This window comes from Anguilla rostrata, chromosome 8, assembly GCF_018555375.3.
Source record: "Anguilla rostrata isolate EN2019 chromosome 8, ASM1855537v3, whole genome shotgun sequence".
NCBI lineage: Eukaryota > Metazoa > Chordata > Actinopteri > Anguilliformes > Anguillidae > Anguilla > Anguilla rostrata.
In genome coordinates this window covers 46,671,579-46,688,806 of record NC_057940.1, presented here as the reverse complement: position 1 = coordinate 46,688,806, position 17,228 = coordinate 46,671,579, and the positions used below count along the sequence as shown (strand labels likewise).

General features: G+C 39.0%; 1 protein-coding gene across 6 annotated transcripts in view; it reads right to left on the bottom strand.

The window, feature by feature from the left end:
• Positions 1-17,228, bottom strand: part of csmd3b (CUB and Sushi multiple domains 3b) — a 919,486-nt gene that overhangs the window by 140,787 nt on the left and 761,471 nt on the right. For all 6 annotated transcript variants that reach the window (XM_064348440.1, XM_064348441.1, XM_064348442.1 and 3 more), the window contains 2 exons: positions 15,184-15,357; positions 14,743-14,916 (listed from right to left, as the gene is read on the bottom strand). In XM_064348440.1, the coding sequence (XP_064204510.1) occupies positions 14,743-14,916; positions 15,184-15,357 (348 nt within the window). The remainder of the gene's footprint in view (positions 1-14,742; positions 14,917-15,183; positions 15,358-17,228) is intronic.

Genomic DNA, 17,228 nt, shown 5'->3' with positions numbered 1-17,228 from the left:
GATCTCAACTACTACTGTATAAACTAGATTATGCCAAATATGTTAGGTACATTGCCAGCACATCTGTTAAGTACATAGATTTTAATAGTGATGGCATTAGTAGCCTATGTGGCAATGCAAGCTTGGGATTTAGGGGCCCCCTTACTGGACCCAGGTGCCAAACCCTAACCCCCCCCCACCCTTCCAAAAAAAAAAAAAAAATTTTATTCAAAATATTGTGGTGTCAGGTTTCACATTCCCCTTGCTTGCTTATTGTTGATGTCTCTTTTTTGCTCAAATCTCATCTTTTCTGGTCCCTCTCAAAGATGCCTCGAAAAAAATAATTTTCCACACATGAAAATACTAAACAATAATTGTTTATTTCAATAATTCTGGCAATTTATCTTGAATAAATCTAAATTAAAACAATTTTTACTGTATTGTTACTGTAGTAGAGGAGACATGAGGAGAGTCGGTATCAATGTAACAGTTTTTGGATTTAGTTAATTATCTTCAGAAAATATTTAGCCAAGCACTGTGAAATTTTACTTCAAACAGCTCTGGCATGTCAGTAATCTCCCGTTTCAGTTGTTCATAATTTAATTGTGTTGGATAATTCATGCAGGATTTTTATTACCATTACCATAAATTACAGTAGCCTACATCAAAACTTCCATGTAGCCTACTGTTGTAAGACAATGTAGTGACTTAAGAATGTAGTTGTGTTCATTGTTCTACAGCATTGCAAAGGGATGCATTACCTCATTGACAACAGCCATTCCATTTCGACCAAGATTAGGTTGTTTTACATGAAATAAATGAAAAGTTTAATTAATTTGTCCATAGCCTATTTATGCATTAAAAACAAACACAAAACCAAATAGCAAAAAACAATGGCCTACTATACAGACTAATCTGATGTGTGCTCATAAGTGAATGCATGTGACCAGGTGGCTGTTTCTTTTCCAATAATCATTTGGTATAGGACTGAATTGCGCGTATCCAATCTTCAAATGGCAACTGTAGCAGCAGTGTACAAGAAGTTATTGACCGTGTTACTTTTATGGTGCGTTACATTTATGTTCCCTATATCCTATGTGAAACTAACATGGATGATGTTAGACTGTGTCCAAAACCATCTGACTATTGTTAAGTTTCACAGTTTGACCACAAATATCATTGAACAACCGTTTATACACATACATTTCACTAAAATATACACAAAAACCATGTCCCAATTTACAGCTTGTCACTAAAATGTATTTTTATCTCCTTTCACAATAAATAGGAGCAGTAGTAATTTGATGCAAGCCACTGTTCTAGTAGTCATCCTGCGGTTGAAGTTGAAGTTGCCGGTACGATCCCCCACCCTGGGTGTGTCGAAGTGCCCCTGAGCAAGACACCTAACCCCTAATTTCTCAGAATGAGATGATTGGTACCCTGCATGGCAGCCTTTCACCATTGGCATGTGAGTGTGTGTGTGTGAATGGGTGAACGAGAGGCATCAATTGTAAAGCGCTTTGGATAAAAACGCTATATAAATGCAGTCCATTTACCATTTGAAATGTTAACTGTCAGATATGGTTTTTGAGTGCTAACATTTGCCACCTGGTGGTGGTTTTGTGAAAAACAAGTTGTTCCTGTGTAAAAACAAGAACATATCTACAAATTAGAACAGCTATTGCTACTGAGTCTAAGCTTGCGCTGTATCAACCACGAAAAAATGCACAAGCGCAGGTCACCTCACTTGCCAACCTTAGTTGCAACAAACATCTAGCGAAGATTCTGAGAAATTACTTTTCATCCTCTCAATCGGTAATGCAGGAGACACATGTCCCTGGCTTTTACATTTGACGCAAAACTACCGAACGTCGGAAAATTCTAATACCGAACCGTTTCTTTTTTTTTTTTTAAGTACCGAAAAAGTGCTGAAGTGTTGGCGTACTGTGCAACATTACATCAGACACAAACCTATACAAATCCATGGCTCAGCTTAGCAGAGAATGCACATTTCAGAGCGCCACAGAGACAGATAGAATAATAACACATGAATACACATTTCAAAGAATAAATACGACATTGAGAAAAAACGAAACAAAAGACGAGATATCAAGTCGCGACCTACGCGCAGAGCAGCCTACCGTTTTATTTATGTAGACACTGGCATATAAGAAATTTTTAGGTTATGCTGACCTATAAAACGCTATTCCAAAAGCGAAATCAGACATGTTATACATCGTTAGAAAGCTTATACTCTCACCTACTGAATAAATGAATTGTCAATCAAGCCAAATTGCCCTAAAAAGGGCGACAACGCCATAAGCAACAGGTGTGGTACTACGCACAGCTATTTATGACGATAGTCACATATACGCCTATATTTCACAAATGGATTGTCCAAGACAATATATGACCACTCATTCGCAAAAGGGACATCTCTACACGTAAACCCGATGGTAAGATTGTATATTTATTAAATGCGTAGTCCCAGATATTGACTGTATAATGACATGGTATAATTAAAAAAAAACGTTGTCTCGTTTATTTCGTTATTCAGTGAGCAGCGTTTTCACTGCTGTATTGGCATATTTTAGGGCTAATGTCTGGTTTATCTTGTTGCTACGGAATATCACATTACATTACATTACAGGCATTTGGCAGACGCTCTTATCCAGAGCGACGTACAACAAAGTGTATAACCATAACCAGGAACAAGTGTGTCGAAAACCCTAGAGGGCAGTAGCCTACCGTTCCAAGTGCAGGGAACAACCGCATAGTTCAACTTGGACCCTGAAGGTTTAAACTGATTAACACTAACACAATGAGAACGGCAACAACGCAGTCTATGGAAAAAATACAAGCAGTAGTTAAGACAGTTAATACACCTAAGTCACCTACGAAACAGCTAACTAGTTACAACCCTAACCTTACAGTCAATTTAGAGATTCAATTGAGAATACGATTTCTCTCAGCATAATGACGGATTTAAAGAGTAAACAAACTCACCCGTTATTGTCTTCAAATGGATCCATGTCAAAGAAAAGTAATTATTCATCCTCTCAAAGCTTTACCGTAGCGTATTATTTATTTAGACATTGGCAGACTACAGCATAAATTGCGTCTTTTGTTTATATTCAATATTAGAAATTGCAGCGAGAAACTGCAGCTGTAGACACGCGATAATTTGTTATGTTAGCAACGGAACGAAGCGGACTATAGCCTACATGTATTGCCATCATTGTTTTATTATACCAGCGTGTTTTCGCGCGTGTGCACAGAAACTGAAATCCAGAAAAACTGAATTCGTCATTATGCTGAGATAAATCGTATTCTCAATTTAATCTCTAAATTGACTGTAAACTTAGGGTTGTAACTAGGTAGTTGTTTCGTACGTGACTTAGTCTTAACTCGTCTTAACTATTGCTTGTATTTTTGCATAGACTGCGTTGTTGCTGTTCTTGTTTGTGTTAGTGTTAATCAGTTTAAAATACAGGGTCCAAGTTGAACTATGCGGTTGTTCCCTGCACTTGGAACGGTATTTCTCTCTAGGGTTTTCGACACACTTATTCCTGGTTATGGTTATACACTTTGTTCTACGTCACTCTCGATAAGAGCGTCTGCCAAATGCCTGTAATGTAATGTAATATTCTGTAGCAACAAGATAAACCCGACATTTGCCCTAAAATATGCCAATACAGCAGTGAAAACGCTGCTCACTGAATAACGAAATAAACGAGACAAAGTTTTTAAAAATTTTGCCATGTCATTCTACATTCAATATCTGTCTTCCATTGCTTCCGCGACGTTCAGACCCTCCCCTCACTGATAAAAACTAGACCCTACGGTGTCGGATTACTCGCGTCACCATGGATGTCGCTTGCCGTAAAGAAGTTTACCAGATGTCGTAGCACTTAGATTTGGAGCTCCAGCTTTTCCGCACCCCACCTAATGAAAAAGTCCAAATGGTGTGCAAACCATATGGCGGACATAGGTGCTCCCAATAGGAAAGTTGTAGAGCACATTCAGATGCATCAGTCGATGAAGTTTTGTGTTGATCTGACTTACGGTGTGGGAGTTATGACCTTTTAAAGTATGATCCTTTGTTATAGCGCCACCATCTGGCCGACATAGGTGATTTTTAGTGCCTGGGTAGTGGGGGGCCATAGGAACCCACCTACCAAATTTGGTTGGTCTACAACTTATGGTTGCTGAGCCGCAGACATTTTAGCGGAGAAAACTTCCACGCCCCAACTAAAAAGTCTAAACGGCGGGCAAACAATATGGCGGACATAGGTGGGGCCAAGGGCAAAGTTATAGAGCACGTTCAGATGCATAGGTCGATGAAGTTTTGTGTTCATCTAACTCATGTTGTGGGAGTTATGACCTTTTAAAGTATGATCCTTTGTTATAGCGCCACCATCTGGCCGACATACGTGATTTTTAGTGCCTGAGTAGTGGGGGGCCATAGGAACCCATCTGCCAAATTTGGTTGCTCCAGGACTTATGGTTGCTGAGTCTCAGACACTTTTAGCGGAAAAAAATAATAAGAATAATAATCCTAACAGATACAATAGGGTTCCACCAGCTTCGCTGCTTGGACCCCTAATAATCCTAACAGATACAACAGGGTTCCACCAGCTTCGCTGCTTGGACCCCTAATAATAATAATATCCTAACAGATACAATAGGGTTCCACCAGCTTCGCTGCTTGGACCCCTTATAATCCTAACAGATACAATAGGGTTCCACCAGCTTCGCTGCTTGGACCCTAATAAGCAATTTCCTCTGCCGGGAAGATCTCTCATGGCGGGAAAGCCAAATGAAACACTGTATATGAACTAAAGACAAATAAAGCAGCAGGCCCTGATCCAAGGGTACATATCAAATTAGGAGAGATCATCTTTAAACCACTGGAATGTATTTTAAGACAGTCTTTAGAAACTGGAGAAATAACTGAAGACTGACAGGAAGGTTGCATTACATTACAGGCATTTAACAGATGCTCTTTTCCAGAGCAACTTGTATCCAATTATACAGCTGGATATATCGGAGCAATGCAGGTTAAGTACCTTGCTCAATGGTGCAATGGAAGTGTCCTACCGGGGAATCAAACCTGCAACCTTTAGGTTACAAGACCAACTCCTTAGCCATTATACTACATGCCACCCAAGCTAACATAATACCAATATATTAAGAAAGAGGACCATACTGATATCAGAAGCTACAGGCCTGTCAGTTTAAATTGCATCACATGTAAAATTCTGGAATCTATCATTAGAGACAAGTTAGAAGTGTCTTGAAACTAACAACATCCTAACGGATAGCCAGCAAGGTTTTTGCAAGGGAAGGTCATGCCAGATAAACCCTGAGATGTTCTTTGAAATGTTTTGACTATTACAAGGTTCATGATATTGTTAGCAAAATCAAGGCAGTAGGAATTACAGGAGGTATTTCAGAGTGGATTCAGAACTGGCTACAAGGTGGAGCACAAAGAATAGTAGTAGGAGAGATATTATCTGAGCAGGGAACTGTGGGAAGTGGAGGCCCACAAGGATCAATGCTGGGACCATTGCTCTTCCTCATTTATATAAATGACCATGACAGGGATGCAGAAAGTAATTTTTCAAATTTGCAGATACAAAACTGGGAGGCCCAGCTAACAGTTTGGAATCTAATAAAGTAATCCAATAATTTCTTAAATCAAAATCCACAAGTGGGCAGAAACCTGGCAAATGACATTCAATATAGCAGGGGAAATAAAAACATTAGGTAGGATTAATTTATGGGAGGAACAAAATTGGAATGTTCTCAATTCGAAAAATACTTGTGAGTGATGGTTAATCCAAGTAAAAAAAAGACAAACAGGATGCTGGAATATATAGCCAAAGATATTGAGAATAAATCCAAAGAAGTTATACTTATTGTCACGAATGCGTGGGGGGTTCGGACCCAAATGCAGAGGGGGAAAAAACACAACTCCAAAAAGGGTAGGAACAAAAGACTTTACTAAATAAAAAGGGAACACAAGGGAACAAAGGGCCTCGCAGGGCAACTCTTCAAACGCAAAGGAAACACAGAAAATCCAAAAACCAAAAGCGTGTGGAACAGAACATGGCAGGAACATATAGGGCAGGAACGTGATCAGAGCTTATGCACAAACACAACCAGACATAACCGACAAACCAACAAGGATCCAGCACCTGAGTCCAGGAGACGGGAACTTAAATAGACAGACACTGACGAGACACAGGAGGGCACCATGAACAATCAGGCCACGGAAGGGGAAGGTAAAACGAGACAGCCAGAAAACAATGATAAGACAATTGGAAACAATCATACAATTAAACAGGGGGAGCAGGACACAGAACAGAAGTGCCGCCATCTGGCGGCCCAACACGGAAAACACAGACAGAAACACAGAACTATGAGACTTATGTTATCCAATACATTTGCGGGAACACACTTAATTGTGTAATTGTGTGCAGTTCTGGGGACAATACTACAAAACAAATATAGAGGATCTGGAAAAGGTTCAAAGAAGGGCAACTAAATTGATTCCTGGTATGAAAGACAAAAGTAAAACGAGTAAAAACTTAAACGGAACACCGTCTTTGAAGACTTGAAGGTCTTAAAATGGTGTAAATGCCTGCAATTATATCAATATGTCATAAAAACCACATGAAATATTTTTGTTACTTTAGCTATGAGTTCATTTTTTAAAAAATCCTTTGACTCGTAGGTCGCCATTATTACCATTGCAATGGACAGTGACGTCAAATGGTTGACTGGGTCTCCTGGTCCATTGCTATTGTTCATTGAGCAGCATTGAAAATGTCTTCTGTTCAGCCTTTTTGTTTCGAGTCACAGTGGGACATTACTCAGCAGGAAAGCACGGAGGACAGCCCTCATCAAATAAATCAAAACAATGAAGATTGGGGACCAGAGGAGATGACAGTAGGGCATAAGAGATGTTGTCTGTGGAGCTACTGCTCACCTATGCCTTTTAAATTCATAAAGAGGATAAACTAAGTGAACTACAAGAGGTTCATCAGATTGAGTACTGTTAGTAGAATGATGGGACATATTTGGAAATTACCAATAGGTAAATTCCATACAGATATTAGGAAGAATTTTTTTTACAGAGATTAGTCAATGTGTGGAACAGCCTGCCAGGTCACATAGTAGAAGGTGAAGAATTTGGTATTTTCAAGACCAGGCCTGATATGGTGTTAAGATACAATCAACAGTCTGTAGGTAATCACAGCACTAGGTACAATTTAGTCAGGAAAAGGGCAAACATTGTTGGGCTGAATTGTCATTGTGTTATGTCATTTAATTTCTTCAAAATAATATGAGAAATTAGGATAGTTGTTTGTATGTGAAAAATAATGCTTTTCACTACTTTTTTATATTTTATAATTTTATAATCAGTGTCATTTAAAAAAAACTGCTTAAGGCTATTCAAAAAACTGCCCACCCATGATGACCCTTCCCACAATTACATTACACAGAGTGCTGCCATTCACATATTTCCATTTTGTACAGTTGTATATATATCTCAAATGGGCCTCATTCATGAAACGTGTATGATCACATTTGATCGTAAACTGTGAGAACATTTCCAAGAACATTTCGTCTGCACATGTCTCATGAATCTCAAGCCGGGCACCCACCGCACGCGTATCGACCGCGAGCGCACTACGCACGTATTACGCGTGTAACTGAAGCGTAGTTGAAGTACTGTTATAACAACGGCAGCGGGCGACATCGTCTCCACCAGATGCGAACGCGTCGCGAACCGGCTGCGAAGCTTGCGTGACACAAGCGAACTGAAGCGTAGTTTTTTGCTTCTGTTCTATTTTTTCGGCTTGTCGCGCGTCATGATGGCCTGTTTATACACAGAAATATGCTCTAAAATGCTAGGTATACATGCTCTGATTTATATTTCATCCTTATATTACTGGGGGTGTGTCCCTAGTTCCCTCTTGCAGTAGTGGAGAACAAGATAAAACCAGATAAACACCAGATATTTTATAAGCAGCTAAAAAATACAAGCTTTTTCGTTTTTCTATTGTCCTGGCAGGAAAAAAAAAATTAAAACTGGAACCTGGGAAAAAGGCAAACTTAGTTTCGCTATCTTATTTTGCGGAGGGGGCGGGGTAAATTTGAAAATACACCACAGAAAGACGTAGCCTATTGAATGATGTAGAAGTGAATGCACCGAGCAGCGGTTTGTTAGCTTGAGTGTTGGAAGGTAGTTTTTAACCAACCATTGCTCAGCCTATTTGACTTTTCCGATGTCTTCATTCGCCGTGCTTTCAAAAAGGGCTTGTTAATAAAAATCAGATAATCCACAGTGCTTTAAAAAATCAGACTTAGTGGTCTTGCCGATGAAAATGCACCTATTTTATAAATGAAGTTGTAAGCAAGCCTTTATTGCACTTGTACTTCAAAGCTTCCGGTGTTCATGACGTTGTGGTGTTCATATCCCTTCAAGTTTGAACTGTTACGCTATCTTTTTGACGATTAACTGATTTTACTAAATACGATCATATAAATGTTTTGACGTGAATAACAAGACGACACGGGAATTCCCAATGGTTGATTATGGATTATTTATTATTATTGTTATTATTATTATGATCATTACATATTCTTTATAAAGTTGGCACGCTTGTTAACCAAGCAAATAAATGAATGCAGTTTGAGATTGATTATTATGTAGGGTACGTTGCGATTTAAGCTTATGGTAATTCTTTACATGTGTTAAAAATATTACCAAATTAACAGACTGAAAAAGGTCTCGAACCAAGTATACACTTACCCATAATCAACAGTCGTGAACAAACGTGAAATACACGATGTAATCCCACTGCAGACTGCGAGAGCTACTAGGAATATAGAGCTTTAAGCAAGCCTTTGCTTAAACGGAACCAGTGGAGACACGCTACGCGCCGCGTTGCTTCGCCGTGCTGCTTACGCGCCGCTTACGCTACGCGTGCTGTGGGTGCCCGGCGTCATATTGGTTTTTCTCAGGAACAAAAGTGAGAACAATTTAATAAACATTTTTTACAGTTATTGTTGCTGTCCTCATTAGTAATAGTCAAGTAGTTTTTTTTATTTATTACATATTACTGCATGGCAAACTAATAAAAAAAATATTAAAAATATTAAATATTTTTTACTTTTAGTTATTGCCAAATAGGGAGAGAGCCCCATACTATTTGCAGTTAAAGCAGTCTGCCTTGGGAATCGTCGAGACATCTACTTTCCCCCATCATTACATGAATTCATGAGGGAAAACAATGGTGGGACTTGCATTAAAATGAAAATATCCATCCTAAGGAAGATATCAAATAAAATATGAGAAGAAAGCATTACAAACGACACCGTTATAACTGGATAAGCTTGCTTTACTCTAAGGGCCGGCCCATGGCATAAATGCTCTATGCGGTTGTTTAGGGCCACAACCGCTAGGGGTGCCACACGACCATGAGGGGGGGGAGGGGGGCACAAGATACAATGTTTATCTAAGGTAAACAACTTTATTTCCGTAATTATGCTATTCATCCCCTATCGCGGAACTAGCGGTATACATTTTAAATGGAATGGCAACAGAACACTTCATAACAATGTAATGTCAGAAGGATTTAACCAAGTGATGTTATCATGTTATCATACATTTTTGCAAGTCTATTAGGGCATCTACTTTGTTCACATCAGGTATTTTTCAAACAATTGATTAGAGACAGATTTATTTGAGCTTTAATTCACTATATCAGAATTCCAGTGGGACAAACGTTTAAATACACCAAGTTGACTGTCTCTTTAAAGAGTCTGGAAGATTCCAGAAATTGATGTCATGACTTTTTAGAAGCTTCTGATTAGCTAATTGTCAGAATTAGGGGTTAACTGGGAGTTAATTGGCACCTGTGGCTTTATTTAAGGGCCTCCCTTTAAAGCCATTGCCTTTTTGCCCTTCATATCATGCTACAACTCAGCTAGACCCCATAAAAAATTGTGGACCTCCACAAGTCCAGTTCCTTCTTAGGAGAAATTTACAAACAACTGAAGGTACCACAAGCATCTGCATAAACAATTGTAAGCAAATATAAAAATCTTGGGAGCACAGACACTACATTGTTCAGGAAGGAGGCACAAATGAACTCCCAGGGCTGAACAAACTTTGGTCCGAAAGGTTCAACTGAACCACAAGACAACAAAGGAAGGAAGGAGTTGGAGGCATCAGGTACCAAATTATGAACATCCACCATTAAGAGAATCCTACATTGCCATGGCCTGAAAGGTAGGAATAAAAAGCCAGAATGAAGTTTGCAGGAGATCACCAGGATGAAGACCTAGCCTTTCGGAGGAGTGTTCTCTGGTCAGATAAAACAAAAATTGAACTGTCTGGCCATAATGATCAGCGCTATTTATGGAGGAAAAAGGGTGAGGCTTTTAATCTGAAAAACACCATCCCGACTGTGAAGCATGGGAGTGGTAGCATCATGTTGTGGGGGTGTTTTACTGGAAAGGGGACTAGTGCACTTCAAAAAATAGATGGCATCATAAGGAAGAAGGATTATCTAGAAATACTGAAGCAACACCTCAAGACATCAGCTAGAAAGTTAAACTTTCAGCAGGACAATTATCCTAAGCATACCTGGCTTAAAGACAACAAAGTGAAAGTATTGGAGTGGCCATCACAAAGCCCTGACCTGAGTCCCATAGAAAATTTGTGGACTCAACTGGAAAAGCATGTCTGAGCAAGGAGGCCCACAAACCTAAGTGAGTTACACCAGTCCTGTCAGGAGGAATGGGCAAAAATTCTAGCAAAGTATTGTGAGAAACGTGTGGAAGGCTACCCCAAGCATTTTATTCAAGTTAAGCAATTAAAATGCAATCCCACCAAATACTAACAAAGTGTATGTAAACTTTTGACCCACTGAAAATCTGAAAAATACATAAAAGCTGAAATAAATCTGTCTCTTAGCTATTATTTAGAAATGACTTCTTATGGAAATAAAGTAGATACTGTAAGAGGGAAGTCAAACTGGGACCCAGAAAAGCTGGCATTTGAACGAGCTGGCATGCTGGGACGCAGCCTGTACTTCAAAGGACCAGAGAGCCTTGTGGTAAAACAATAAGTTACTCGGACTTCCTCTGGATGAGCAGGCCATTTGGCTCTCTGGATGGTTACCCTCTGGACAAGACTGAGATAAGGGGAACTGGACTGGTTATTTATGGTTGTGGGGGTCATTAATGGTCATCAGGCCTCTGGCCAAATGGTGGGGCAACAGTACCACAGTGCCCTTATGTGGGCCCCTCTGCCATTACACTTTTTATTTCTTTTCTGGATCTGGACATTAAACCATCTGTTTATCCTATTTACAAACCCCGGAAATCCGTGCAAACCATGCACATGTTTTCATTGTATTATTGTATTATGCCTTATGTAATAATAACATGAATTGCATGTAAAATGGTTAAACAAAAGGGTATTTTCATGACAACTGCACCATAATATTACATCCACTTGACATGTTTAGTATGGACATATTCAAGCAATTGAATGAAATATGTTTCATACCAAATAGAATTTGAAAAAACATAGTTTTAGAAACTCAGGGAAAAACTACCACAATGGAATGTCATCTCTGGTAATCATCTCCTTTTCCCAATTTCCCCACTAATTGTTTTAACAGCAGCCTCCAAATGGTGGGGGCCGAAATTCGAGATTTACGATTCGGCCAGGTTAATTTATGGCAATGCCGCCTAGACCAAACGCGGGATTTGGCTTAAAAAGAAGGGAGACAAAGCAATCAAGGAAGATCGTAACCGACTTCCCCACGTTGCACATACTCTGTGCTATGTGTGTAGCTAGACAAGAAAGATCGCAATCGACTTCCCACACTGCGCAGACTCTGTGATTTCGTGTGTAGCTAAACAGGCTGGGTAAGAACTTTTCACTCTGTATTTATGTTTTTTAAACCGTATAATTGATTGTGAATTTGAAGTTAATGACCTACCTGCCTGTTCAATAAATTCTTCTTATTTTTAACTTGTGTGGTCTTCATGACTAATCCATTTTATCTTCTTTTCAGCCAAAATTCCGATTAAATACTCAGGGGGACAATTATGACTAGGACCTACTGATCAGGGGTCTAGTACAGCAAACGTCTTTAGTGAGGTCTTCAAGCTAGATAGGCGACCACGATCTGCCCGCTAACGGGATTGGTGGGATTGGTTCTGGTGTTTTGGCTTAAGAGGACCCATGGGCGTTGTACGCCGGTTCTTGTCAAATTCGCCTGAAGGAGCCCGATAGATACGCACCGTCCTGGGCTCATAACTATCTATGCACTATCCATGCAAGGAAGCCATGTATTATGGTGGTCAGCCTCCTAAACCTCTGGATTCTTCACCGAACTGAGATTTAACAATAGTGCTAAACCCGGGAGCATATATTGAGGAATGATGGCACAAGATAGAGTTGAGTGTAACCACTCCCAAGTTCCACGTGTAGTTAAACCCAAATTTTAAATTATAATTTAATATGGAGTCAGATTATCACAAGGGTAAAACCTAGTAACTGTTACACTTACTTGCTGTGGTCATGGATATATTTGATGTGTTGTTCTGTTAAAATAACTAACATCTCCGGTTTTGAATCACACCAGCCAAGGGAAAACGCGCCGTGCCTTCCCCTCCAGCTACAAACCCTCATTGGTCTAGCTGTGAGGTGTTTACAATACCATAATTGACTTAACACAGGAAATGTATGGTAACATGAAATGTGTGTTGTGAAAAAATTGTTTTGAATTTTGAATGTCTTTAGCCTAGGTGTACATACATTTTTGACTTCATCTGTACATCATAATGGTGATGGAATCAGAAATAGGGGGTCGCCAATGGTATGGGGGGAGCTGCTGGTGCACCGGTAGAACAAAGGAAAGGCTGCAGGCTATCCTTCATCGCTCAGACAGTTAGTTCTTCTGCTTGGTATGCCTACAATGTCCGTATGAAAAATGCCTCTCCTCCACTTATGTTAATTGGTGCTCACACCGCCTGCTGAGGTGAGAGCAGACAGTTTAGTCTTCCCTTAAGAAGTGGTGACACCAAGGGATTTCCAGCTAACTGTAAGGTAAGTAAAGTTGAATTTGTGAAAAATATTAGATTAAAATCTAATCGAATTTAGGCATTTTGTACTTATTTTTGTGCAACAACCTTACCAGTTAACGTTAGCGCGCCAACTTTTGTGAGGTGTCAGAAATTGGTTTTCCCATGTATGTGATAAGCTTTTCTTCTTAAAAATATGTACATACTGAAATAAACTGATCTGACCAATCTCCTTTGGATGCGAAAAAGTGCCGTCCTTTGAAGGGCTAGTAGGGCAGTTACTGCTTGCATAAATTGCAGGCAATTTTCTCCTAGGTTATTATTTTGCCTCCAATACAGGGCATGGCATTAATACCTGTCACCTGCCAAATGTGGGTAGAATTTGGTGGTATGCACATCTTTCACTCTTCCTATCCACTTTGTTGGGCGACCTTTCAGTAGCATTTTCTATGAAAACAATCAGCTTACAAAAGGCATCTGACATAATTAACATTACATAAAATTACATTTATTTGGCAGATGCTTTTATCCAAAGCGACATTCAATAAGTGCATACCGAAGGTCACTGATCACTGGAGAATTACAACACTTAACTAAATTAAGTGAGTTGATACTAAATGATACTAAAACTCCCATTAGCACTCATGCTTTTGGCCAAAAAAAAAAGGCTTCCGGAACAAATTTTTACGTATCTTGTTCAGTTTTTTGAAGATATATTCCACAAGATTTAGCACACTGGCCTGTTTCTTCCGGTGGTAGATTACTAAATTGTGCATGAACAAACCTGAAATGGCTACGGTAGCCGCATTGTACATTAAGTTATTGACTACCTTTATCATGTGTTACATTTATGGCGACGCTTCCCTACTCTTCATTTGGTGCAGGGACACTTGGAGAATATTCATGGCAAAGATTTGCAATGTACAGATTTGGTAATTAAAATTATCTTGGAGCACATGTTTTGGAAAACACTTTTTTTGATTGATATTCTATTCATTTACACACATGCACACAGACAAACAGGGTGGATAGCTGTAATGGTTTCTGTTCAAATAAAATGTTATGTCTAAACAAATTAATGCAGTTACATTATCCTACCTATATTTATTACTTTTTCTTTGGTGGGGGTGGGGGGTTGGCTGATGTAAATGCTTAGTGGGTAATAACTTGGGAAAACCAATAGTCACAGTGCTCCAATGGCATAAAACTCATGACATTTCCAAATGCCACTCCTTGTGTGGCCTCACCATTTGGAATGTGTAGCCTACTGGCAATGTGGATAACAAATACATGGACTTCATTTTTAGGCAACCTAACAGTGTGCCATGCAGACAAAACAAGAACATGGCTTGTTTATCAGTCTCATTACAGATGTGTGTAAGAAAAAAACAGAATGCTGTTCCCCTAGGACCACAGTACAGCTATAAACAATTAAAAACATAAATAAATACAGGAATTAAGATTAACAAAGAAAAAAGGCAATGAAAAGTGAATTGTGAATTGAAATTGATACTATAATTGATACAAAGTATTTTTCTTGCTTGGGAGATTTATATCAAAGCCAAAATGAAAAGCATATGATCCCAGAAAACAGCTGACAGGCAGTGTAAAAATACATTTGTAACTGGAAGGACAGTGTATACTCACACACACAAACTGGAAGCTGTCCAGACCAGTTGTGGTCCTGCTGGCAGATTCGTACAGAGGAGCCAATGAGCCGGAATCCAGGGTTGCATTGGTACACCACTGTGTCTCTGTAACCAAAATTCTCCCCAATCACTTGACCATTGACAATTTGCTCTGGGATTCCACAGTGGCCCGCTAGAGAGTGAGAGGAACATCAGGTGAGAAAACAATGAAATAGTATTTTAACTCAGCTCACATCTGCACAACCCTGCTACCACCTTCTACCATGCATGTTTTCTCAAATCAAGTTACCTTAAATCAATGCTTACCTACATATTCACATGCATCTTTTCAAAATTAAAACTTTTAGTCTGGTAGCAGGGTGACTTGCACAATGTGGATGTTTTATAAAGTCAAAACACAGAAAAAAACTAATATGAACAGGTTCTTGGGTTCTTGTACCGAGGCATCGGATCTCTGTTCCACTCCACAGTCCTGATGACAGGCACTCTCGCACAATCGAGCCCACCAGCACGTATCCAGTATCACAGTTGAAAATGGCAGTGGCTCCAAAGGTCGTCTGTGTTCCAATTTTATTCCCATTAGGAGGGGTGGGAAGCTCTCCACAGGAAATTACTACAGAGAGGAACATTAAAATGCAACTATTTGGTAAGAATTGCCAATGAAAAAAAGGAAAAATGTGTGGGAAAATCATGTAGCAAGAAAATGACTGGACATTTTATTTAAAAAGTGACATTTATAATTATAGCTGAACTAGATTTTGTGATGTCATTCCCCACACCCAGGGGGTGCCATTGCACAGCCATGAATCACCATCTGCCTATTTTATTTAGGTCCTTATTTATTATTTTTGCAACAATAAGAATTAGATTTTTTAAAAGATGCTCTTAGAATATTTGTCTATAACTTAACTCAACAAAATGAACTTGTAAAATGTATGTAGTGCCCAAGTGGCACACATTACTATGTCAGAAGATCCTGTCCGGGGTTATTTTCTCCTTTTTACTAGTGAAGTCACCAGTCATTGATTGGATTATCTTGTGAACATCATTCACTGTTATTCTAGGCAGGTCTTGCAAACATCTAGTGTAAACATAATCGATGCAGTAGTTACTGCTGCTAGCCTGAAGTAGTTCAGCTGGACTGGCTGGCTAATACACCCACTTCAATTTCGTAAACAAAAGAGGATGTTCCTGTAACCTCAAAAGTGTATCACCTTGGTAGGCTATCACAGTGTTTGGTCATATTACAGCTTTTTTGGAACTTTTCTGTTGTGAGCTTGCATATCTAGCTTTATTCACATTATAAATGAGTGCAAGCTAACCATCATGAACTATGTTTAATCAGCAGCAAGTTGATAACATAATTTGTTTAGACAGATAGGATAGAACACATCAATAAGGATAGAGCTGCTTTTGGTCATCTGTTTGTAATTGATTTAGTGTACTTTTGTTAACCTTAACATTTGGCCAGAGTCTACATAGTTAGCCTACCTACAGGCTACTTAACACACAAACACAGGTGGAGCAGCTGAAAACAGTTGTTTCAGTAAACTGTCTGCGTGCTAACTAAAAGCCTGTAGTTAATCATGTAGCCTACACTCAGGGGTGTTCGTTAGGAGTAAATGGCTATTGGAGTTCAATCAGATGGATGTAATTTTTTTCACTTCATCCAATGTCCTCTTCACCTAGATTTCTAGGCAGATGTTCTAGTGAATTCAGAGCTTCTGTTTCCCCTGCATAAAATTAAAGGTAGGGTATCTGCTGAGAAATAAAAGTATTAACAACAAATTAATCGCAACAATACTTAAATTTATGCAAAGTTTAGAGAGAATTCCAATTGCAACATGAAGTCTTCAGAATGACAGAGTGGTAAGGGCATCATTCTTATTCATAGTAGCCATCCTTGCATCACTGTTCACCAATTTACATTCTTTACTGTACCATATGTGGTTAACCCATTTAGACCTAAGGCACCCTTTAAAAAAACAAACAACGTTCTAAAACCTTAGGGTTTTCTGAAAAACGTACACTAAAACCTTTATTTCTCAGCCTCTGTAGCAGATAGAAACATGAAATAAAAACCATTTGAGAGCTTAAACCTTTGGCTTTAATTGGAAAGTATTTGGAAAGTAATGCCTTTGCCCTATGTTCATTAACATTCTTTAAAAAATCAATAAAAAAAAAAAATAATAATTTGTACACATTTTAACAATGATTTGTTTACAAGTGGCACTGTAAGAAAAAGTAGCAGTGCAAGAACATAAGTGGCAGTGTAAAAAACAAAGTGGCTGTGTACTTACTGGTTATATACAGTCATCCTACTGAACTAAAAATGTTGCATAACTGAACTGAAAATGTTGACAAATGTGCTTGTTGTTTCCAACCATATTTTCAATGGAACAAAGTAAAAAACAAAGTGGCTGTGACCCATGGGACAGAGTAGCTTCTATTTCTTCACTTGGTTTGTCTGAGCAGGAAGTCACT